At 43.9% G+C, this 24,972-nt stretch overlaps 1 protein-coding gene across 1 annotated transcript; it reads left to right on the top strand.

The window, feature by feature from the left end:
* The first annotated feature begins 824 nt into the window (after nucleotides 1-824).
* On the top strand, nucleotides 825-24,775 carry SMURF1 (SMAD specific E3 ubiquitin protein ligase 1). The gene is made up of 18 exons (XM_027889470.1): nucleotides 825-852; nucleotides 7,690-7,797; nucleotides 8,197-8,305; nucleotides 9,140-9,273; nucleotides 9,390-9,455; nucleotides 10,119-10,194; nucleotides 10,650-10,888; nucleotides 11,537-11,621; nucleotides 13,690-13,836; nucleotides 15,106-15,310; nucleotides 15,617-15,720; nucleotides 17,138-17,252; nucleotides 18,236-18,414; nucleotides 19,269-19,406; nucleotides 19,768-19,888; nucleotides 21,354-21,555; nucleotides 22,366-22,441; nucleotides 23,112-24,775. Exons 1-18 carry the CDS (start codon nucleotides 825-827, stop codon nucleotides 23,209-23,211), a joined length of 2,232 nt encoding a protein of 743 aa, XP_027745271.1. The 3' UTR covers nucleotides 23,212-24,775.
* The last annotated feature ends 197 nt before the right edge of the window (nucleotides 24,776-24,972 follow it).

Genomic DNA, 24,972 nt, shown 5'->3' with positions numbered 1-24,972 from the left:
GTGGCCTGGGTACCCCCATAGAGAATATCTGGGAAAGAAGGGGAATCTAAATTTCTGTGGTTTATAGCGAGCATAATATTTATTGGAGAAGCTTTTTATGCAGTGAATTAGTAAGCAAATGATCAGCTGCACGGGAGAGTCCTTCCAGGCTTCTTTTTTTGGTAATGAAAATAAGGCAGCCAAGGCTTTAACACATTTAACTTGGGAAAGGGGAGATCAGAGGCACGGTAAATGAAATGCTGACTGAGCACAGGGGCTCGCTCTGTCCACTACAGGAGTGTCAACTAATCCTTAATTTCTGCCCAGGTAATACCTGGAGCATTCAGGTTTTCTTTTCTGTATTTGATTCTTGATTCACTGTGGTTCATCTCACGTTTTCCAGAGAAACAGATCCATACACCTGAAGATTTGGACAGTATTTCTAGAAAGGACTTTTTTGTTGCTGAGACTCTGGGAGTAGGGCTGGTTTTGAGCTCAGTCCCCTGCTCTGCCTGGAACTTGTTGTGAGCAGCCCTGGGATGAGTTCACGGTCCCGTTAGGTGCTGACATTTCGGAGGGGTGTGGAAAAGATGCTTTGAAAACTCCCAAGTGTTAAAGGCACAAAATATTGGCGATCTTAGTAAAAGTCGGTTTGGAATCCGAGCTATGAGTGCATGTGGGTGGAGGAACGTGTTTTTCATGCTTTAGGAATTTTTTTCCAGATGCTTTCGCAGTACTTGGGTAACTATAAAAGCAAAGTATTGAGACTTGAGCATGGACTCATTGCTTAGTTTTAATGCAGTTTAAGAAAATCGAGCCACGTTCCTGGTGTGTTTTTTAACGTGATGATGGTGATGATGCCGCAGAGCGCACGTTGGTGTCTGATCCGAAGTGTGAGCACAGGAATGTGCAAGCCTTGCAGAGAAGCCTGTCCTGATAGACACCACTTGCTCGGAAGTATGAATAATTCAATGCAAGGGCACGTGGTGGGAGATGCAAGAGATTGAATAAGGGAAGAATTCCAGAGCTGTGCTGATCCCAGGAACTACAACTTGCGCAGGGAAGAGTAAATATAAAAGGCCGTTTTGTATTCCCAGTAGGAATTTTGTCGTTGAAATTGTTTTTGTTTAGTTCTCAGCTAAGAGGTTGTATTTGCCCTGAGAACAGGATATTATTCTGTGTGGTTTTAACAGAATTTTTGAGTTCTTTACAGATGTTTCTGTATCTCACGGGTGTGTGCACAAGCTGATGCTGTAGCTGAAGCCTGAGCGTATCCTTTGTTTTCAGGGAGTTGGGAGACCATTTGTGGGCTCTTTGACAAGGCAAAAACTTGACTGAATTATGGAAATCTCTCCTTACAACACCATTATCCCGCTTGGCTGTGGTTCTGACAGATGTACTGTGGAGCTGGAGGACTGAGCAGCCACTGTAGGGCCAATAATTAGCTAAAGGTGGTGAAACAGCAATTTATGGAAGGTTTGCCCTAAAAAATCAACTTTAAAAAAAAAAAAAAAGCCCTTGGGAGGATGATTTGAGTGAGAAATAGAAACTTGATGCAGCTGGAATTTGCCCTGTGGTCCATGGCACAGATAAATCCCATGGGCAGGTCTGTAAGACTCAGGCACTCGGGGATATTTGGAGTTTATGCCTATCTAGGAAACAGGGAACTCTGTGGAGCAGATGACAAAGTTCTTGGCCTGGATTACAGGAAGGTGTAGCAAAGTCATCAGGAAATGGATGCAATAGCTGGGATTTAATGAAAGATTTAATCTGAGAGGTAACCTTTATCTCAGGCATTTGTTATGGGTGAGCAGAGGGGGAAGAAGAGAAAGAAGAGTTTGTTATGAGGGATAATTGATTAGCTTATTTCCACCTCTGATTTGTGCACCTTTCTCTGATTCTGTACATAAGCATTAATTCAGCTTCCTGTTGATCTCCCTCTTTTATCCCTGCAAAGTTCTTCAGCTGATTCTATAACTCTATAAAAGTGTTTCTCCAAGTTTTACATTCTTAAACTTGCTGTACCGGTCTTGTGTTGCACAGTCTCAGTTAACTGGCAATTTTATGAGTTGTTCTTCCAATAGCCCTGTGCTGGGTTTTTCAGTGATTTATGTTCCTGAGAGCTAAATCAGCCCTTGGTGGCGTGGACATGAAGACTTATGGTTGGTCAGTGCCCAGGAGAATTTTTCAGTTTGAGTAATTCCTAGGAATCCTGGAGATGAAACCCTCTTGTGTTTTGTCAACTTGGTTTTGTTTGCACTGCGAGAGCTGCCTCTCATTCGTGACTAGTTTCTGCTTAGGTAGGATGGAATTTTGATTCCTGGCTAAGCAGATACTTTAATGACATGTTAATGGACTAATAAAAATGGCTTTTTCTGGGTGTGTGGTTTTTTGAAGATCTCTTCAAAGTTGTCTGGTGTTTGCAAGTGGCTGCACAAAGCCAAGTTCCAACCCACGAGGAGACCGTGCCTTGAAAAGAGGCTTTGATTTTTACTGCAGCCTACACAAAAGGGCCACAAAAAGGCTTCATGTATCAACTCCAGCAACTCTTTGAGAACTGAGGGGTTTGTAATGAAGCGCTGCTTTAATCTGGTAGTCAAGGGCTGGTTTAACACGAGTTCAGGGCTAGCCTTCCAATGTCAGGGCACGAATGCGGGGCCTGACGTCAGAGGGGTCTCGGCGGTTTTTTCTGCTGGGCTCACGTCTCAGGTTGCAAATCTCGTTGGCACCGTGATGCTGAGATCATTAGTGAAGGCCACTCAGGGTACATGGCGGGATGAAATTAGCTCCATCCAGCTAATTGGTTTCTTTGGCTGTGGGTTTGTTTATCTCTGTGCTCGCAGGCGCTGCAGCGGGTCGGGTTCGGTCACCGAGAAGTTAAAGCCGTCCGTGGATTCCTGCATTTCAGTCTCCAGCAGGCAAAGGGAAAGACCAAAAGTATTCCTAAAGCAAACAAAAAAGAAGGGACTAGAATAGAAAGCTTGGCCTTTGCGGTGACAATTTTAAACTGCAGTTTGTGAATAAAGTGGTGCGTTTCAGTTCAGGGAGGTGGGAGCTGTAAAGAAGCTGCATTTTTTACACACTTGCTGCCTTCAGCCATCTCTCCCATAAACCCCCACTTTTTTGTGCCCTGCCACACATAAATGCTTGTCACCCTCAGGAAGAGCAGACACGTAAAACCTCCGTGTTTCTGGTGCCAGGGTTGCCTGGCAGTAGAACTAAACCCAGCCGTTCATCTGCAGAGAGGTCTCGTCTGAGGTTGTGTGCAGGAACTGGAGGATAAGCAGAGCCGCTCCTAAAGGCGGTTCAGAAGGGGTGGCTCGTGGTATTCAGAGTATTTTCCACAAAATACACGGAATTGCTTGGATCAGACGTGATTTCACAGAACAGATTCAGATTTTAATTGTTGGCCCACGAGCTTTGGGGCATTAGAGCAGCTTGTGGTGAATAGCTGATGTTTGCTTTTTTTCTTCTTTTTTTTGGAGGCTTTTTTCCCCACTTTAGGCACATTATTTTTGCCATGCAACCTTCCAAAAACTGTTTTTCAGGATGGTGGGATCTTTGCTGTGAGCTGGTGTCCTGCTGTTGGACAGTGGAGCTGAAGCAACTCTATTCTAACTCAACTTCACAAGTCAAAAACTGGGCAGACTCTGAGATGTTTCCATCACTTGGATGCATCAAATTTGACCTGCTTTGTGGCCTTTTTCATTTTTCAGGAGTATGCAGTAACTTTAGTTTCATTTTATGTCAAGATCTTTTATTGCTTTCTCTTCCAAAGCCTCATTGTTGTTGTTCTATCTTAACCCACCAACCTGTGATGCTCGTAATGATTATGCTGCATATCTCAGTGATTGAAGATGGTCTACACAGAAGGAAATACTAAGTGAAGTCCTCTCTGTGTCATCAGCCTGTGTTTATCTTCTGTCAGAAAGTAAAACCATTGTATCCTGGAATCTGGCTGCCTGTTTGTGCAAGCATAAATTATTAACCTGGAATATCCAGGGGAAGGCCAGAGATGGCTGAAAGGTGCATTTGCCGGGATCTTTCACTATAACCTTCCCCCCCACCCCTTTCCTGAGGGAGATGTGGACGTACTGCTGGTTTGTCTTGTCTCCACAATTAACCTGGGCACTAAATTGAAGGCTGGGGTAGCTCAGATCATATCCACATGTAAAGGTCCTTCATTTGACTAAGGAGGCTTGTCCCTTTAACTTGCAAAGTGGGCATGAATGCAGGCCCAGGTGCAGATTTGCCTGCTGTTTTGCATTGGTACGGGCTGGGACCTACAGAATATTTTCATCTCTTACCTTATTTATTTTACTTTCCCCCCCCCTCCCAGGTGTCAAAGCACAACTGCCTCGTTTGTACGCTGGGCAGCTGGAAACGGTTGTAGCATCTTAGCAGAGTGCTCTGGGGTGAAAGCTGGACTTGGTGATGCTTATGGTCCCTTCCAAACTGAGGAGTTCCGTGTTGTGTGTGAATAAATGCAGTGCTGATGCAGAGTCGGTGATGTGAGGACTCTCTCACAGACCAACATCCATCCCTTGAGCGCCGACAGCTCAGGAGGAGAACTTGCACACCAGGCTTTGATTTTCTAGGCTGGGTCTGTCCTCACCCAGACCGTGCCTCTTTCCTGAAATGCTGCTCCTGCTGCAGGGATGGTGAAGCAGCAGCTTTCTGATGCAATTCTCAGCTGGCTTGTTCAGACCGTGGTGCCACTCTGGGCTCTCCTCGCTGCACCCGTCCTGCTCCTGCGGCACCTCCTGAACCACAGCAGATGATTCACTTCTGTTTGGAAGCAGGGTGGACAACCAGGGGCTGGCAGAGGAACCTCTCAACTCACTCAAGTTACATCCCCAGGGTGGATACTGACTCTGTCTAAGGCTCGTCCTTCCTTCACCTCCTGCCAAATACGCTTTCACACTAATACTTCACCCAGCTGGCTAATTTGGCCTTTGAAATTATCTCAGTAATGTCAGGTGCTTAAGAAAACATTCCCATCCCTTTATAAATATTCTAATCTAGATGTACAGACATTGTTTCGGTGGTGTTTGGGATCTGCTGCATTGAAAGGAGGAGTTGTGCAGTGCTGTGCAGCAATCCAGAGAAGAGCATAAACAAATCCTGTGTCAGGCTCAAACAAGTCGGTTGACTTTGAGGAGGCAGGATGTAAATGCCCAAGTCAGGGGAATTAGTGCCTTTTGTAACGTTGCAGCAAATGCAGGGAGAGGGTTCCTGCTGACAAGCCCGAAACTTTCCTTGTTTAAAAGAAAGAAAAGGCAAAAGAGAAAGCACTTTGGGAAACGGGCAAAGACGGGGTTTGGGCAAGGCCTGGGCAAAGGGCACCTGGTTTCCAGTTAAGGATCCATCCCATTCTCCTAAACCCCCTCTGAGCCAGGGATAAAATTAAAAACTTTTGAAGCCCTTGTAGCTAAACCTACCCGAGTTCATGGATTTCAGGCTTTGAGTAGCAGCCTACAGGTCTCTCCTCTTGGAGAGGACGAGTTTTAGAGGGAAATCTGGCACATTCCCGTCTTTGCAGGGCAGGGAGGGGCTGTCTGCTCCACTGCTGGCATGGTTTCACATCCAAGTCTCCCTCTGCTGACCCCTGTCACCTGTTTCTTTACCGGAATTTAGAAATCTCTGCCTTTTAAGTGATAGAGCTCTCGAAAATATTTTTTGCTCGAGTGGGTTTAATATGCAAATAGTGGAACAGAGCCAGTGGTCCATCTCAGGCAGCCTGATCCTGGAGATTGCTCCATAAAGGTTGATTTCAGCCATTAGCTGCTGTGCCAATATTTTTCTTACAAGAAAGGGTAATGATTTTTTTGCAACCGAAAATTGAGGGTTTCGCAGGCTGCGAGTGGAAAATTGGCAGCTGAGCTCATCTGCTGCAGACTGGAAGGCTGTGGCAGGGGGAAAAGAGTTAAAGGAAAAGCATAATTCTTCAATAAGAGCTTTAGAAATTTATGTTGCTGTTTAGCTCTAGATAGCACACCTGAAAGATAGAATAAAGGTAATAATTATATAGACAGACCATGTGCTCAGAGTTACAGTTGTCATACCCCTCCAGCTCAATAAATTATTCTAAAAATCGGGCATGGCGAATTAAAAGGAGTTATTGGGTTTTAAAAACCTCTCGCAGGAACTTTAAAATCCCTTTTGGCTGGTGGTAGCACACAAAAGTTCTGATTTTACCTGTACTTAGTCCCTGGTTTTGGGGTATTTTTCCCTCTGAAGGGCTCACAACAGGAAGAGGAAGTTAAAGGTTGCTCTGTCCTGCTTCCACGGAGCAGCGGATGGTGGTTCTGTAATCCTGGTTTGTTTCCCGTTGAATTGCCAGAGTCCTGCAGATTTTTCTTTTTTGGTCAGTTGTTTAAACACACCAAAAAAAAAAAAAAAAAAAACAAACCCACAGGAGAAGCTTTCTCTGATTATACAGTTTGCCAGTGTAAGAAATAAGTAATTTTTAATCCATTCTAAAAATAGTTTCCTGTGTGGCTGCTTTAATTATTGCTAAGACGGAGGATTTGTGTATTTTTTTTTTCCCATGAGCTTCTGGGTTAAACAGTGGATTTCTTGGGTCTGTTTACTTGACATGTGAGGTGAGGGCAGTTTTTATTCTGCTGGCTGTGTTGGGTAGGGAGTGCTGAGAGGTGGAATTCTAATAGAAGTCTATAAATAAATAAATAAATAAATAAATAAAGTATTTGTTCCTTTGCACCTTCCCTCTCCACGGTGTAGAATTACAGCGAGGCTGAGGGTAAATCAGGAACAAGGGAAGATGCAGATGAGAGGGAGGAATGGCCTATACAGGAGGAATTGAGTATCTTCTGAGCCTTCATTCTCACCCTGAAAGATCTCTTTTCCCCACTGGAGGAAAGAGTAATTAGGGTTTTTATGGTTACCTTCCTCCCTTGGATCCCAGTTTGAGATAAGTTCAGGCTCTAATATTTTCCTCTTTGGCTCTGGAGTTGTTTTTAATGGATGCCAAACAGCTCGGATTGCTGAGATCGTACTGAGCAGCCCTTCTGGAAAAGCAAAATTAGCCTTGTAGCTGGTGATAGACCTGGTAGAAATGGAGATTGATGTGAGTTTCCTGATCTAATTCTTCCTTAAACCGCTGTGCTGGTGAGTAGAACTGCAGAGAGGGAATCAGTGTCTCATTTGTGGCTCTTTGGCAGGAAAACTTCTTGGTGCAGATTTTTTTTTTTCTTTTTTTTTACCAGGATGTTTGTTTTTCTCCTGAGTGAGTTCCTGTCATACTGACCCCCAGACCTTGCTGTGTTTACAGATTGCTTTTGCTGTTGCAGGATCCCTCCCATGTCTTGTTTCGCCGTGTGTCTGTGGGAGCAGGAGGCTGCACTGCCTTTGATGGCACTTAGCAGAGAGAGGTCTCCTCCAGCAATCCCAGGACAGGGGAATTCAATTTCCTTAGTTCAGAAACCGTATAATCCTTGTTCTGAACTGGGTGGATTGTGAAACAACAACAAAAATCTGGTTTAGCATTTGTGTAAGCATGAAGTATAGAAAATCAGGAGGTTTTAATGCAAAGGGACTTTCATTAAATCTTCTGTGTGTTGTAACAATAGAACTGCAGCAGCAAAGGAATTTTTATGTAAATCCACGTTCCAATCAGAGATAAAGAAAACAATGCTCACATTTAATATTTAGGTGGGTTTTCTGAATTATGATCAGGTATTATTTGAGCTGATGTGATTACCAGGAAGCTTTGTTTTACGGCCTTAACATTTCTTTATCTGCTGTTTTGTTTTGCAGTATTATGTGCCAAGAATCTTGCAAAGAAAGATTTCTTCAGTAAGTATGTCCTGATTGTGTAACTTTCTGCTCTGGCTTAATCAGATTTGTTTGTAGATGGTGCATGGCTGTGGTGTGTCATTTGGTTGCCTTCTTGCAGGAGCACTGCCTTACTACCTGAGTACATCTTACTCTGAGTTGTAGGTTGTGTAGAATTTAGGGGTGAAAAGGCTGAGGGCTCCCAAATTCTGATGATGCCACCTGGGGTCAGTCTGCTGCTCACAGCTCTGCGCTGGAGGGTACCAAGAGCATCCATCCCAAAGACAGGGTTAACTAAAACAGTTTTAGGGTAATGGCAACTTCCCTTTCTTGGAGGGGGGAGCAGAAGTTCTGGCTGGCATTGTCTGGGAAGAACCAAAACAAAGGGCTGTGTTTAATGGCACCTTTTCCCTTCCACAGGACTTCCTGACCCATTTGCAAAAATAGTTGTGGATGGGTCAGGTCAGTGCCATTCCACTGACACTGTGAAGAACACGTTGGACCCCAAATGGAACCAGCATTACGATCTGTGAGTTGGTTGTAAGGTCATAAGTAAATAATATTCCAGAGATTTCTCTGGAGTGCAAGGGTTGGCACTGCAGATTGATTTCGTGTTAGCAAGAGTTGTTCACGTGTCATAGAATCCCAGAGTGGTTTGGGTTGGAAGGGACCTTAAAGCTCATCCCATTCCATCCCCTGCCATGGGCAGGGACACCTTCTGCTATCCCAAATTGCTCCAAGCCCCGTCCAACCTGGCCTTGGACACTTACAGGGATGGGGCAGCCACAGCTTCTCTGGGCAACCTGTGCCAGGGCCTTCCACCCTCACAGGGGAGAATTTCTTCTTAATGTCCCATCTAACCCTGCCCTCTCAGGGTACTGATTTGTTTCAGCAAGAAATCACCTCTTAGTAAAGGATTGGTGCTTTGCTTTTTGGTGTTTGAATTCAGAAATATTTGTGTGTCAGGTACAGCACAAGTGCTTAGAGTGAGCTCTGCTGGAGCAGTGCCATCCAGCTTTTACAAGAGACTGCCCTTGTTGTAATGATTTATTTCCTTCAAATTATTAGAACCATAAATTCCAAAGTTTTGTCTCTTAATTGACTTGTTGTTTAGTTTTTAATGAGGCTGGCTGTAGTTAAATTCATGCTGCAGCAATATCAATTTCCCATGCTGTGTGAAATCGTTGTGCAGTAATTCATTAATAACAGCATTTGGGGCGTAAGCACTTGTGTATTTATAATAAAGAGCCATGACTGATGTACCAAAATGTGTCAGAATTTGTACCAATTACAGCATCAATTCTGTGGAGTAAAAAGAGCTTGTTATTTCTAAAATTACTCTTTTAATATGTGTTTTTCCTAGATACGTCGGGAAAACAGATTCCATAACCATCAGTGTATGGAACCATAAAAAAATCCATAAGAAACAGGGAGCTGGCTTCCTGGGGTGTGTCCGACTCCTCTCCAATGCCATCAGCAGGCTAAAAGATACTGGATGTAAGAGCAATTCCTACCTGGGGTGATCAAGAACCCTCCATGCCCTGTCCCTGAGTAGTAAATGATGTCCCCACCCACCCCTTGCCAGGGCTGATCTCTCCCGTTCTCCTTTGCAGACCAGCGTTTGGATCTATGCAAACTCAACCCCACGGACACCGATGCTGTCCGAGGCCAAATAGTGGGTAAGGATGGTCTCACATTCCACCTGCTTGGGAAATCCCCCAAGGTTGTGTTAAAAAAGCAAACCTCTGTCGTTGCTTCGGTGCCTTTTCCTTGTGTTGCTTCTGGTGATTTTTAACGGGATTAAATTGCATAAGCTGGAGGAGCTAAGAGAAATTTTATACATTTCTAGTGTAATACTTTTGACTCATGTAACCCATTTCCAGATTTCAGCAAGGCAGTGTTAATTTTACAGCTATTTCCCCCCACACGTTTTCTGCCCCCACCCAAGCCAAGCTTTTCAGTGATACATAAATGTATTTGGCAAACCCCAAATTCTCACCCTAATGATGACATCTAGTGGTGAACAGTTTTTTTCCAGCTTCCCTTTCTGGATCCTCGTGAAACCCAGATGTAGAACTTGACATGTTTGATATTTATAGAAATATACTCAAGTTTTGAGGGGATGAGCTTCTGGTTTCTCTTCTCCTTTTTAAAAAAATCAGTAATGCTTTAAGATTAGAGAAGGAGTTCCGGTAAGTGATGTGCTCTCCTGTGTAGGAGGGAGCTTTCCTTAATATTTTCCCCTGTATAAATGTGGATTGTGTAGCTTTTTTGTTGTTTTTAAGATGCAGTTGTTTTTTTATTAACCTGAGTTTGTGTTTTTTTTTTTTTTTTAATTTCAGTCAGTTTACAGACACGGGACAGAATAGGCACAGGAGGTTCTGTAGTAGACTGCAGAGGGCTTTTGGAGAATGAAGGGTAAGGATTGTTTGCTTTACACTTAATTAATAAAACGGTTTATGTGTGGAGAGACTATAATTAACATTAGAAATATTAAATATCAGTGTGCCTGGGAATATGAATCCATTATCTGCTATCAACTATGCAGAAAGTAATGATCTAGTAATCACAGTGGGGTTGGACTTGGTGATCTTGGAGGTCTCTTCCAACCCAGTTAATTCTGTGATTCTATGATTCTAAGGTTATAGCTGGATAATTACTTGAAGAAAATAAGCTTAACTGGGTAGGACTTGTGATGTTTTGTTACCAGCGCTTGTGGCACTTCCCTGAGAAATTTGGTTATTAAAACATTAGGAAAGGGGCATAAATTGGGCTGAAAGCCACAGTGCTTGAAGTAACAAGGAGGGAGGGAACAGCTATTTCTGCATTCACTTCTCTGGTGATGGAAACTCTCGAAGTTTCCCCATTTTCAGAACGGTCTATGAAGACTCCGGGCCGGGCAGGCCGCTGAGCTGTTTCCTGGAGGAGCCGGCGCCCTACACGGACACGACGGGAGCGGCCGGAGGAGGCGGCTGCCGCTTCGGGGAGTCCCCCAGCCAGGAGCAGCGGCTGCAGGCGCAGCGGCTCCGCACCCCCGACCTCCGAGCCCACGCCCAGACACCTCAGAACCGGCCCCACGGGCACCAATCGCCAGAGCTGCCCGAGGGCTACGGTAGGAGCGTCCCCACAGCTGGGCTGCGCTTTGGAGAAGGGGCTGAGCGGAGCAGATTGGGAGTCTGGGGCTGGCTGATGGTCTGGCTACACCGAGGAGTTGGTGGTGAATTAAACGTGAGGTTGTGGTGTGGATTCACTGCTAATCGTGGCTGTGTATCCGGGGAGAAGGAATGTAAAGAGCTCTTCAAACTAGAGTGGGAACGCGCTATTTTTTTTTCCATCCCCCTCGGCGTGTTGTGTGGGTTTAGAGCCCACGTTTGAGGAGAGATCAGGAAAAATATATAAAAGCAACAAAGCAGCCAGTAGTGGAGGAGATTAGGGAGGATGGGATTAAGGAGAATCTAAATCTCGGAAAAGAGCCCAGCAAATCTAGGAGTAAAGAAATCTAGTTTGAGGCTTTGGGTTGTCTCAAAAGCTAAAAATAAAAATACTGACTGAAACATGTTGGTGCACGGATCTGTGAGTTTCAAGAGAATGCTGAAATGTGTAGCCAGAGCAAATTTTAGAAGGACAAACCAATCCATTCTGCCAGAGGTCAGGGGGATAGCTCCAGTGCTTTCTCCTAGATCTGACAAACAAAATATTTTCATGGCTTTAAACTGTTTATTCATTTGTTATTTAGAATAATCTTTCTTCTTTTTAATAGAGCAAAGAACAACGGTACAGGGACAGGTTTATTTTTTGCACACACAGACTGGAGTTAGCACATGGCATGACCCAAGGATACCAAGGTATGTATTTATAGTTAAAAAGTCAGGGGGTTTTTGGGAGGGGAGTGTGACAGGATGCTGGATCTTTAAGAGCAAAGATCTATGAAATGGCCTGTCTGACTTTAAAGGGGGAGCTCCCAGCAGAAGAATAATTTTGGATCTTTCTAATTACGTTTTCACCAAACATTAAGGATTACTCTTTTTGAAAGAAAGAATAATTTACTTATGAATTATGCAAAACAAAAGGGGGAGAATATGTAGCCCTTCAGGAATTCCTGTTTGAAAAATTCTTCCTAAAATGTCGATGTGACTGTGGTTTTTGGTGAAGCTACAAATCTCTGAATCTTTTGACTGCAAAATGAAGAAAAAGCTGACTACTTTCTTAAAATAATTGTTTCTTGAGTATTGAACTTGCAACTTTAGCTTTATTATTGCTCACTTATGTGTAACTGAAGCAGAGATTGTTATATTTAAACTTGAAATGGAGTTGAGGTTTTTTTATGCTTTAGGCCAGTGATTTGCAGCTAGAAAATTGAATCCTTCACATGATTAATTTAGCAAAGCCTCTTTAAACCTTAACCTGCAGTTAATCCAGGTCTTTGTAAGCAAGGTCTGGTGCTCTTCCTCAAGGAGCTCTGGATCTGGGGTGTTTCAGGGACCACCTGCACCCCAGATTCAAGAGTGAAATGTGAAGTTTGTAACTCTCAGCTGCTGCACTGCCTGGATAATACAGGAGTGTGATACAGGATATTAGAGAAATGATATAAAGTAGTGTGTAGGCAGAAGTGTTGATAAAAGCACAGTGTATGGAAGGAAATGAAAAATAAAGCTGAGAGAGAGGCAGAAAATAGCTGATGTTAGATTAGCTGGTATTGTTGGAAGAAGAAATGACAGTGCTTGTTCGTTTGTGTCACTTGTGTGCCCAAAGCCTTCTCTCTTCCTCAAGTGATGCTGATCAGCCTAATAAAAGGTTCTGTTGCTTCTCTGCCCCAATCCCAGAGCCAGGGTTCCAGGACCAGCCACATAAGTGGACACAGCAGTGTGTTGTGAGTCACAGCTCACACTTATTCTAGTTAAAGGTGACTCCTTCTACAGCTTTTGTGGTGCAAAAACCCAGCCTTGGCCTCCAGCAGAGACCTGGGTTAAAACTTGCTGCAGTCAGATCTCTGCAGCACTTTCAGAGGCACAGCTGCTCCCAGCAAATGCTTCCAACCATAATCTTCTTTAAGGAGCCCAACAAGGCCTTGTCTGTCTGCCTGTGTGTCCCCTTGGCTTACACTCCCTGTGACACCGAGGAACCTCCTGTGTGCAGAGCATTCCTGCCTTTCTAAAGCCTCTCAGTTGACTCATTTATACACAAGTTGCATGCTTAGATTTAGGTAAGGAAATGCATTAAGTGGTGCCTTCAGCCCTGAATCCGTGCCAGCTGTCTGGAGAATGCTTTGCTTAACAATAGTGTTTGTGCCTAAAAATAATCCTCGGGTGTCCTTCCTCCCTTTTCTTGCCACCATTAGTGTTTTCCTCTCTTAGGGGGCTGGAGCCTCAATTTTCAATTTCTTAGGTGTAAATACATCCTACATAACTGAGTTCAAACACTACCTGGAAGTGATACCTGAAATCTATTTAGGGTGAAAAGGATGAATGTGTTGATAAAGCCTTACTCTAAATGATTTATCAGTCCAGTAGTTAGGATTTAGAGTTCTTATGTCTAATTTAACAGGGGATTTTTATTTTCTTGAGTGACCTTAGTATTTGGCTGCCTTATCCTCTGAGGGGTGTTTGGAGACTTTGGTTGGCACAGAGGCCTTGGTTTAATTGTTAATGGTTTTCTGCACACGGATCTCATTAGTGTTAATGGGAATTTTTCTGTGAAATTTTTGCTATGGAAAAAAAAAAAAAAAAGTCTTTTTACAGCCTCCTTTTACAGCCCTCAGAATCCCTGTCAGCACCTAAATGTGTTCTGTCCTTCCCAAGACTTCCATGGCCTCAGTCCCCGAGCACCCAGTTCACTCGTCCTGCCCCCTCTGTGTAAAGTGGTTTCATCTTAACTTCAGATGTGCATTAACATGTTGTTTCTTTTTCTCTGTAGAGACCTTAACAGTGTGAATTGTGATGAACTGGGACCTCTGCCCCCAGGCTGGGAAGTCAGAAGTACAGTTTCAGGAAGAATATATTTTGTAGATCACAACAACAGAACCACACAATTCACAGATCCACGACTACATCACATCATGAAGTAAGGGTCTTGCCTGATAAATAACTCATGTCAAGTTTGGATTCTTAAACCTTGAATTTTTGTCCAGTTTTAGCTACAGTTTGAGAGTCATGTGGGGCTGAAAACCTGAATGATAATGATGCTGGTGAGCAGATGCAACCAGTCTATACTCAGGGTCTGACCATTGGTCCTCAGTTTTTTTTGCAGAGGCTCTTCAGGAAGGTTTTTCCTCTGCTCAGAGTACAGTCCTCAGGTTTAAGGGAGGCCTTGCTTATTTTGGCTCAACGCTAACCTCTTCAAGCTGGTTTGACAAAATTTCCCCAAGCAGTGCTGGAGCAAATGCACGGTCCTGGAATTGCTGGGCTGTGGGGTCGAGGATCTGTCAGGGCTTCCCCATCACTGCCTGTCTGGATGAGCAGTTCTAGCTGGACGTGGCCTGGCTCTTGTTCCCTGGAGCTCCAGACAGCAGGAATATAAAGCCAGCTGGAGTGTGGTCAACTGGTGCTATGCACAGCCAGCTGGGGTTTAACAGGATTTAGGAAGATCAAGCTCTGCATCGTGCAAAGGCAGCTGAACTGTTGTGGAACTGACCCTGCAGGCAGCCTGGCAGTGCTGCTTGTGCCCAAGATCAGACTTGGCCTGAGATCTGAGTTGCCCGTGCTTGAAGCCAGCTGGAGAATCTCTGTATCCGAAAAATAATCGCTTCACAACCCAAATAGAGCACTGCTGGGTGAGGATAGTTGAATGTACGAAGCTGCAGCTATTTGGGACGAGCACAGCTTTCTCTTTTGACACCCATAGATGCAGTATTTTTACTGTGTTGGAATCCCCAGCCTCATTTTGCACGGAGCTGGAATAAAATTAGCTGCAGTTGTTAGACAGTTCCATTTATAAAGCTGTTGTTTGTTCCATTAGAGATCTCTTTTCGTGTTACACCCTTGAAAGTTGTCTCCATATGGGAGAATGCCACACAGATTTAGTCAGCATTCAGTGATCATGCTCCACAGCCTTCCACAGTGTGTATTTGCCATATAAAAATGGAGCTCAGAAATGCTGAAACTCTTCATTTTAAACACCTGTGTTCCTTACATCCCTGAATGTTGGGTAATGATGCTACACAAGTTACTTAATTAAAAAAAAAAAAATCAAAAAAATCAGAAAATTAAAAAATTCACCTGAATACACACCTCCAGGTTCCTCTTAGAGAAGCCTAATCAGTTCTCCCATCGTTTTTTTACATATCCCTTATTGTCATGCTTCCTGAATAAACACTTTCCTTTTCTTTCAAAGCCATCAATGCCAGCTGAAAGAGCCCAGCCAGCAGCCTTTGCCAGCTCCAAATGAGGGATCCCTGGAAGAGGGGGAGGAGTTGCCTGCACAGAGATACGAGAGAGACTTGGTACAAAAGCTGAAAGTCCTTAGACATGAGCTCTCCCTTCAGCAACCTCAGGCTGGGCACTGTCGGATTGAAGTATCCAGAGAGGAAATATTTGAGGTATTTCGTTTGTTTCACTACCAGCAGCAGGTTTTGACACTCCAGAATTAAGTAAAGCTGATTGTTGGTTATAGCAGAGTTTGCTCGTGAGAGAGAGGGAGTGAATCCCACTCCCCACGTGGTACAAAGAGTTGTCATTGGAATTTGCTTCGGGTTGGCACTCGCACACAATCGTGTCTTCTGTTGTTGAGTAACAGTCTGTGTGTTACAGAAATGCAGAAATTTTAATTGCAGGGTTACAGAAATCGTAATAGACTTAATTACAGCGAGGAAATAGAATATCTAATTGTACAAATACCCCCCCAGGAATCCTACCGTCAGATAATGAAGATGAGGCCAAAGGACTTGAAAAAGAGGCTCATGGTGAAATTCCGAGGAGAGGAAGGCCTGGACTATGGGGGAGTAGCAAGGTGAGAATTGGGAGGTTTGTCTGACACTTATTAACTGTAAAATTGTCCTTTAAGTTCCCTGTGGCTGATGCCATTCCCTCTAGAGTTCTCTGTTAATGGTGTGTGTAAGTTATTTATGGTGTATTTTACAGGCAGAGGTTGTAGCTTTGTTCTTTGTATCAATTGGTAGATTGGAAAAGTGCAAGTTTTTGATTTAATATTTGTCCCACTGAAAGTTGTGGAACTGGAAAGTGTGATCAGCTCAGGCTGTGAGGTCTCTCAGGAGGTGTCCAGACTCTGAAGTCAGATCCGGGTCACAGGAACAGTTTTGTTAAACACACCTTTCTGATTTCCAGGGAACATTCAGGAGAGCCCTCTGATCCATTGGAGCAGCAGTGGAGATGAACTCATCCCAAACAAAGGCTGAAATTTTAGCGAGGACTTGCCTCCCTCTTAAAAATAACAATAATCCCCTGTGGGTTGCCTCAGATCTGAGGTTCTGGAACTGATTGTAGCATCAGTGAAACGCTCACCTTTGTGGTGGCTCAGGTGCTTTGTGTAAATTCACTGAGAAATGTCTCAAATCCACAAAGGCTGCATTTCCCACTTAGGTGTCTTTCAGTAATCAATCCCTGGACAAAGGGAAGAAGCTGGAACATTCTGAGCTGCCTCACCTGAGGCGTCTCCAGTGCTGACATCCTGTTGCCCCGATGTCTTTCGTAATTGCCCATTAGTTGCAACTGACTCTTTCAGATCAGTACAGCTCCACTTCCAAGCATTAAAATTGATATGTCTCTCAGAATATTTTGGACCTGGGCTGAGTGCCCAAATTTAACAACAAAGGGGTGTTTGTCAGGGTGAGCTGGGAGGTCAGAAATGGCTTTAGTTCCATTCTAGGTCCTTGTGTGTTACTGAGAGAATTTACCCAACCCCTCCTCTTACTGCGTTTGGTCTCTGTCCCTTCAGCAGAGATTCTCTGGTCACCAAGCTGGAGGGAAAAACAGCTTTTCTAAAGATCACCAGTGACTGAACTGATTCTGAACAGCAGATTTTTGGAATACTTCTTTATCCTGTAGAGGTTGCAGAGGAGCAGATCTTGCAGGCTGCGAATAGCTGAACTCTGTACACAGTCAGGATTTTTTTGGAAGCCTATGTTGTTCGGACTCAATTAGTTGATGGCATTGTCTGACAGCTTGCTGTACCTTCTCTAATTGGTCATAATCCCTTCAGTGCTTCTAAACTAAACCAAGTCTGCCTGTGAATGGAACAGGACACTGTGGCGTTTTAATCATACCTTTTTTTGGTCTGCAAATGGGGGGCAGCACAAAATGATGGGATTTTGAAATAAGCCTTTTTCACAACTGATAATTCACAATAATTGTGTTATCTGAAACTTAAGTTGCACCCTTCTAATTTTTTTTTTTTTTTTTTGGGGCAGAGAGTGGTTGTATTTACTGTGCCATGAAATGTTGAATCCCTATTATGGACTCTTCCAGTACTCCACAGATAATATTTACATGCTGCAAATCAATCCAGACTCTTCTATCAATCCTGTAAGTAGTAATTTCTGAGTGACATTCCTGCTTTAACAGATGTCCCCTGCAGTGTTTTGTAGCTGTTCTTCCACGAGAAGAGTCTAAACTGGAGGGTGAAGCAGAATAAGGTGGTGTTCATGTTTTATATTGAGATGGTATGGAGCAGGGGGGCTTTGTTCAGAGATTAAAAACACGATAGAGGAGGTGTCCTTTTGATAAGTACCTGATTTCTTTGAGACTCCCCAGTGCTGATTGGGATGCACAGTGATTCTGAGAGGACAAGACACAGATGAAATTCATCTTCACCCTGAGCAGCTGGTTGTGCACGCAGCATTGCATTCCCAGCAGTGCCCACCCCGTGACTTTTAGGGATGTATCCCTTGCTTGCCCTTTCTCACTTCACTCCTGTGCTTGCTTTTTTTCTTACTGGAGGATTTATATTGATGCAGACCCTAAAAGGAGCAGCAGTTCTGTATTAGTACAGGGAATTCTTCCTGACATGACATTTGCTGACATTTGCACTGGAAGGTGAGATTGGAAGAATGTCAACCGTAGGACTTACACCTCAGTTTTCAAAAGTCAGTTTAAAAGGAAGATGCAAGGAATGAAGGAAACAAGCACATGGCCTGCTTCTTCAAGGGCACGTTGGTTAAACAAAAAATTAAGTAATTTGTTTGGAATTGTCATATCCCCTTGCATTCTGGGGGTTTTACAGGGATTTGCTTTATCTGAGTTTTGCCCTTTGAGAGGTCTGGAGGACTTGAATCCAATTTATTAATGAACTAATGCACAGAGACTTGTTTGAGGTATTTAATAATTAAAGGCTTTGGTTTTGGTTGTGTCATGAGGGAAAACATTGTCTCCTCTTGCCTGGAGGGTTACAGGATATGCTGAACGTTCCACCGAGGGCACAGGTGGAGCCACAAGATGTCAGTGTCTTCCCAAAGCCTGACTCTCATTCTTCTCTCTCTCTCTCTCCAATCTCTCCTCTCTCCCTGCAGGACCATTTGTCTTATTTCCACTTTGTGGGGCGGATAATGGGTCTGGCTGTGTTCCATGGACACTACATCAACGGGGGGTTCACCGTGCCCTTTTACAAGCAGCTCCTGGGGAAGCCCATCCAGCTCTCCGACCTGGAGTCTGTCGACCCAGAATTACACAAAAGCTTAGTCTGGATCTTGTAAGTACTGCCTTTGTCAGCAGTCTCACTGTGGAGAAAATGGGGTAGAGTTTGTTGGCAGTAGTGAGGTAACACTTCACAGAAAGTATTTTCAAAAAACTGTAATGGTGGAGATCTGTGCAAAATCATTAAACTGCTGCTTCTGTGTCAGAGAGCTCAGGGTACTTGAGGAAAAGCTCTCATTGAAAACTGTTCGCTCTCCTTGCAGTGAAGTAAATACTTCATTAATCATTAAATATTGCATGGGTGTGGTAGAATATCACAATAGCAAAATCCAGACTTGGGACAGAGGTCTGAGGGGAAGCACCACCGCCTTCGGAAGAAAACCAACTTTGATTGAAATTAAAAGAAATTGAAGTAATTCAGGCTTCTGTATGCTTACAGCTCAGAACAAAATCCAACATTCAGTGTAGCTTTGGGGCTCTTCAGCACTGCTTTGCATTCCCTCAGTTTCTTTTCCTAAATGCTGTTTGAATCTTCTGTTTAAAGTTACTGATGGTGTTGAGTTCACGGCACGTGATCTCTTCCGTGCTCCACGCTGTGTGACAGCAGAGCAGATCCTGCTGGGTGTATGTATATGGGGAGGGGGGGGGGTATATCTGTTTTTGTTCATTATCCTGAGATTTCCTAGAGTTAGATGGATGTCCCATGTCTGATCAGGCTCTTCAGAACGCTCTAAACTATACAGAAATAGGTGATTGTGGCAATATTCCTCTAGTGGGTGAAATGCGGGTGGGTAGTTGGTAGGTTTAGCTTGAAGATCGCCTAAGTGTTCAAATAACCGTCAGCATCACCCCTGAGAGTTACCAAAATATCAGAAATAGTAAGTTTTCCCTCTGTCTGTCCGTTGCCAGGGAGAATGACATCACCCCTGTCCTGGACCATACGTTCTGTGTGGAACACAACGCTTTCGGGAGGATTTTACAGCACGAGCTCAAACCAAATGGCAGGAATATTCCGGTGACAGAAGAGAACAAGAAAGAATATGTCAGGTATTGCAGAACAGAAGGATGTCCTGCCAGTGCAGTGGAAAGGAGGCAGTAAACAGATTAAATTTTTTTTGTATATAGTGAGACCAGTGAAACAAGTGTTTTGGGTGGAAATACCTGGGTCATAAATGACACAAATGTTTTCACACAATGCGCTACTGTAAGAGCTGGGAGGACGAAGCTGTGAAGTGTACACTGGTTTTTCTGTCGATGGTGCAAGGAACTGATAAGCACTTCTTTCATAACACAGACTGTGTGTATTAAAACAAGTTCCTCTGTAAAATGAGCGTTTCCCAGCTCTGCTACAAATATCCCAGTCCCATCCAGCTCATCATCCCTGACTGTTTCTTCCTCCCCCTCACAGGTTGTATGTGAACTGGCGGTTTATGAGAGGAATAGAGGCACAGTTCCTGGCTCTGCAGAAAGGTTTTAATGAACTTATTCCTCAACATCTCCTTAAGCCTTTCGACCAGAAGGAACTCGAGGTATGTTTTATCCACACGGAGCATTGTTTTGTAATTTGTTTGATCCGCAACCAAGCCCTGATTAAAAAAAGCCAAAGCAACCAAGGACAAGAAAACCCACAAAACTTATTCCAATTTACATACCAGAAAGCAGGGTATTTGTTTAACCAACCCCTTTGTGGTTTATTTTAGACATTCTTTGGATTAATATTATTGAGAGGGCTACTTAAACAGGGAAAGACAAATACACCATGGAGTCTGTGCAAGGACTAATGCTCGAGGCAGGTGGTCTGAGCAGGGAGGGAGCGCTTCAAGTTTGAGGAATTGCTGGCAAGACCTGACATGTTACCTGCCCCAGAACTTGCTTTGTCCAGTAACTTTTCATGCATGGCTGTTTCTGTATGCACACAGGACAGGGTTTACAGGGACTAAAAACAGAAGGGTAGAGCATACACGAAACAAAATAATAAATAATCTGTCTTATTATTAAATCCTGAGGTGCAGAAGGCTCTTAAAGTAATACCTGTTACAGCAAGTTTTCTTTGGGTTTGCCTTTTTTAAAAAAAAAAAAGGCAACCTGTGGAGTAGCAAGCATTTGTGGTATTGGAGCTTTGTGCTAGCCAGTCATTCATTTTGATTAATCCCACAAAGTTACTGCATTCCATTTGCTTGAAAAGGCAGATTAGAAATCCATTAAATATTTCAACACTGTCCACGTCAGAGCAGTCACAACTGTCCTAATAATGTGCACAGGTGTAAGTGAGTGCTGCTTTGGTGGCACAAGAAGGCAGCTGCCAAATGGCAGCTCTCAGGAATGTGATCCTCAGTATGGAATAATATGGGAAATTTAGAATATGACACGTTTTGTTTGGAGGGATGAAGTTTTCTCTGTGCTTTTATTTTGATTGCTGGGGAGGTGGTTAGATTTTAGGGGGTTTTTTTTGCAGCCTGGTATTTTCAGGAAAAGAGATTGGAAGTGGTTTGTCTGGTCTGTGTCAGAGCCTCTCACAGACGGCGTCAGAAAACAGATGAGAAGTTTCTGTAGTTTGTTGTGGAACAACAAAGCAGCTCAGATGTTCCCATAAACGGAGCAGGATTCTGTCATAGCTGTTGTTGGCACTTCTAGGACGATCCTTCATCAGGACAATGATGCTGTGTCAGGCAGCAGATGGCTTGTCTTCTTCCAGATTCATGCTCTACCCTCATAAAGAGAGGCTGTGCCTTTCAGGTAGCACAGATTTAATAAAGCAGCTCTTGCAGGGCCCTCTGACTCTGGTTCCTTGTGAAAAGTTCTGGTGCTGCCAATTCATTGCAGTTAAACCGAAAGATTTACTGCCTGACCTGTACTGGCTTGGAGTGTTACCTCACACCAAAAAGCCGCTTGAAGCACCTGAACAATTCCAGGCCTCACATGAGGTGGTTGGATGTGTGTTTTTATAACTGCAGCGACTCCCAAGGTGAAAGCACTTTCTAATCTTTTCAACAGCTCATCATAGGAGGGCTGGATAAGATAGACCTGAACGACTGGAAGTCCAACACCCGCCTAAAGCACTGCATGGCCGACAGCAACATCGTGAAGTGGTTCTGGCAGGCGGTGGAAACCTTTGATGAGGAGAGGAGGGCCAGGCTGCTGCAGTTCGTGACGGGCTCGACGCGTGTCCCACTTCAAGGTTTCAAGGCTTTACAAGGTGACTGATGTGGAGGCCGAGTTCACGTGCGGTGGGGGAGGGAGATAAAAGCGGTGTGGTATTTACGGGCCCCTTGTAAAGTATCAGAGGGACTCTGGATAACTCAAGCACTTGCAAACTTCAGGGCCTGAGAGCAGAGTTACATTTGTCAGATTTGTCAGCAGCTCTGGGGCTGCCGCAGGGTTTGGTAAATCTGTTACCGTGCAGTGCCTTGGCTGGTGTTAATACTGGCTCCTCAGTGTCCTACAGCTCTGTGCACTGATGTTAAAATCATTGCATGCAAACATCCACGGGAATACAGAGCTGACTGAATGACTTTTTCACGTGAGAATTGCCCTCCCTTCTTAGTTTGGCAACAAACCGTTGGACTTTAAAGCAAGTTTCTGGAAATCACAGGTTTTGTCATCGAAAAGGTGGCAGCGCCCTTGGCTGCTGGGTTCTCCTGATCGCATTCCATTTGTTGGCTGACAGTAAATTGATGTTCAAAATTAAAATACGTAGTTCTGGTTTACAAGGAAAACCTTCTTGCACTTTAGTCTTTTCTTTCTCGAAGGTGCAGCTTTGTTAATACCAGATGTAGCAGCTTTCCAAAGTATCAGCCTGCAAATTGGTTGTCTTGGGCAGCCCTATTGCATCTGCCACCCCGTCATCAGCTGCAAATATCTCTGCAGATTTAGCCTGGGACATACTTAGGTTTGCAGCTGGAACTGTAATTTCCTCTCATGCCTTTTTATAAGCAGCAAAATTTGTGTGTGTGAATGATGTTTTGTTGAAGTGCATTAACTAGAATGTCTGTCTAAGGTTCTACAGGCGCTGCAGGACCCAGACTGTTTACCATCCATTTAATAGATGCAAACACAGACAACCTTCCAAAAGCCCACACTTGGTAAGATGGAAACACTCTGCACAGCAGTGCTTGCTCTCCCTTTGTCTTGATTTAAAGGAGTCATCTCTGTTTGTACTGGGGATGGATTAGCCAAGGGATGTACATGGATGACTCCAGGTGCGCTCTGTTAGCTTGGAAATATCTGTACTCTGCAGCCAGCAAAATAATTTTCTTTTCTTAAACCTTGATTTGTCTTCTTTACTCTCTGTGGTTTTCATTTCTGCCAGAGCTGATTATTCTGGATAGTCAGACATTTGTAAGTTTGTTTCTTTATTACAAAGCTGAGTTGTCAGACGTCAGGAGCTCGTGCTGTTGATGCGGTGTAGGCACAGCCCGAGCCCTTGCACGGAAATCTCACTCCATCAGAGGCAGGAAATGGTTTCAGCAGCAGCACAGGCTGTCTGCAGGCAGGGCAGGGAGCAGGCCTGCCTGATGTCTTGCTTTATTTGCAAGTCTCCTGCATCAGCCTCCTCTCTTCCTCCTCCCTATTAAGCCGTGCATTCCTGCTGCAGAAATAGTTGTTGTTCATCCCGTCTCCTTCGGCCACTGAAGTGGCTGAGGCTTTCTTGGAGTTTTCACAAGTTCTATCTATATGTAGCTGCTCCAGCATTCCCCATCCCCCCTCAATAAATATTTCAGATTGACCAGTGTGTTCTTATTTCCCCTCCAGCTTTAACCGGATCGACATTCCGCCTTACGAGTCATATGAGAAGCTTTATGAGAAGCTGTTGACAGCTGTGGAAGAGACATGTGGGTTTGCTGTGGAGTGAAAAAAGCAACCAAAGGAAACAGATGCTAGCTCATGGACCACCAAATCAAAAGCTAGAAGAAGCTTGCTGTGAACTTCCTGCTAAGCTGTCTGAAGCATCAGAACTCTGACAACTTAGAGATCGGGCTGTTTCCCTTCCGCCGCTGGTGGATGAGGGGTGGGGGGTCGGGGCTTTTGTTGGTGGTTCCCAACTCTATTTTCTCCCCTTTGTTACAATAACCCCTTCCCTCTTGTTCCACCCCCTACCCCCACCCCCACCCCCAAACGAAATGCAGCCAAGTTCAGCATTTGGCTTTGGTTACACAGGATATTCTGCTAGATTTGTAACACATATTGTGATAGGGTGAGCGACCTGTGGGTTTTTTTTTTTAATAGGAGAATCAAAGTGTAATTAGGAATGAGCTTAATTTGCTGAGAACTTGCAGCCGGTAGGTGCATCTGGTTAGTTTGTCTTAAATCAAACTTGAGCCTTTGTAGAGTCCAGCAGGTGCAGAGTGTCTGACTGGCACCAGAATTTGCATTGCACATTTTAAACACCTGTTGAAAAAGTAAAAAAACTTCTAGCAGAAAATACCTCCATATGAACACTTAACTGAAAGGTAAAGAAATCCAAGTTCTGCCTTAGCAGGAAGCTCCCAGTGGAAGCTGTGGCTCACCTTGAGAAAAGTGAAGGAATCTGAGACAGCTTAAATGGTATCGAATGGTGTCTTTTTGGTTGTCCTGGCTGAAATCTGATTGTTTTGCACATGACAACAATTAATTTCCTCCTGCAGAATTACTTTCCATAGTTCATTCAGAAGTAAGTAGTTTGCAGAGAAGCCTTGTGAGGAGGAGACAGAGGGTGAAGATCCGTTCAGCTCCAAAGCTGTGATTTCTGTGCCACTGTTTTACCCCAGATGCGTTTGCCTGACTTTTAAATTCCGAGACTCACATGGAAATCACTAAAAGCCGAGTTAACAGAGCAAACTTCTGCTGCAAATTTTCTGGCCTTGGGAAAGGTTTATTTGGAGGTTGAGGTGAAAGGGGAACCATATAGTGAGTCCATTTAAAGTGTGGAAAGCTGCTGGAAGAATTTATGACTTCAGTTCTGTAGGGATGAAAATTTCTCCAGAGAGCCATATAAGGCTGTTTTTTCAAATATCTGAAACTAATATTGAAAGGTTTGTTCTCTTAACACGGGGGAAACAAAAGCAAATCAAATACCTGAATCACTAACATTTTTCCCCACTTTGCACACTGAGATGAGACAGTATTTTAACAAATAACACGGCTTCAGAGAGACCCACTTATCTGTCAAACATGTCTAAACCTAAGTCAAGCAGACTTGCTCGTATAGGATTTTTTTTTTCTTTGGCAAGCCTGATATTTAGAGAGATTCATTACTGAACCATTTAACAGATGTTATGTTTATGGAATAGGGCATTGAAATTCGGCCGTGGGTAAGAGATCGTTCTTAGGAGGCGTCTACTGGAATACTTCTATTTTGTCTTTTTTTTTTAATTGAATTTGATAATAGCTTTAAACTGTGATAGGACAGAAAGTAGACACGTGTCAAAACCCTGGCATCTTTCTGTTTTGTTTGTTTGTGGTTTTCCTTTTGCCATTGACCATAATTCTTGTGATTTGCTGTTGGGACTAAGGGTTGCATTGGAGGTGTGAAATTGTACCACGCAGTGAGATTTGCAGGGGGTGGCTGAAGATGCTCATCCTGCAAGACTCTACAGGAGAGGCCTGTTCAGACCCGTGTTCTGTAGGGGATCTT

This window comes from Empidonax traillii, unplaced genomic scaffold, assembly GCF_003031625.1.
Source record: "Empidonax traillii isolate 1590-97213 ecotype Southwest subspecies unplaced genomic scaffold, ASM303162v1 scaffold263:size1499331, whole genome shotgun sequence".
In the NCBI taxonomy this organism is placed as follows: Eukaryota; Metazoa; Chordata; class Aves; order Passeriformes; family Tyrannidae; genus Empidonax; species Empidonax traillii.
The sequence above is the reverse complement of the archived record's forward strand: the minus strand, read 5'-3'. Positions and strand labels throughout refer to the sequence as shown.

Coding starts and splice junctions, on each gene's coding strand:
- SMURF1 (XM_027889470.1), top strand. CDS start 825: ATGATGGTGATGATGCCGCAGAGCGCAC. Junction 11,622..13,689: donor CATGACCCAAGGATACCAAG/GTATGTATTTAT, acceptor TTTTCTCTGTAG/AGACCTTAACAGTGTGAATT. Junction 15,721..17,137: donor GACTATGGGGGAGTAGCAAG/GTGAGAATTGGG, acceptor TTTTTGGGGCAG/AGAGTGGTTGTATTTACTGT.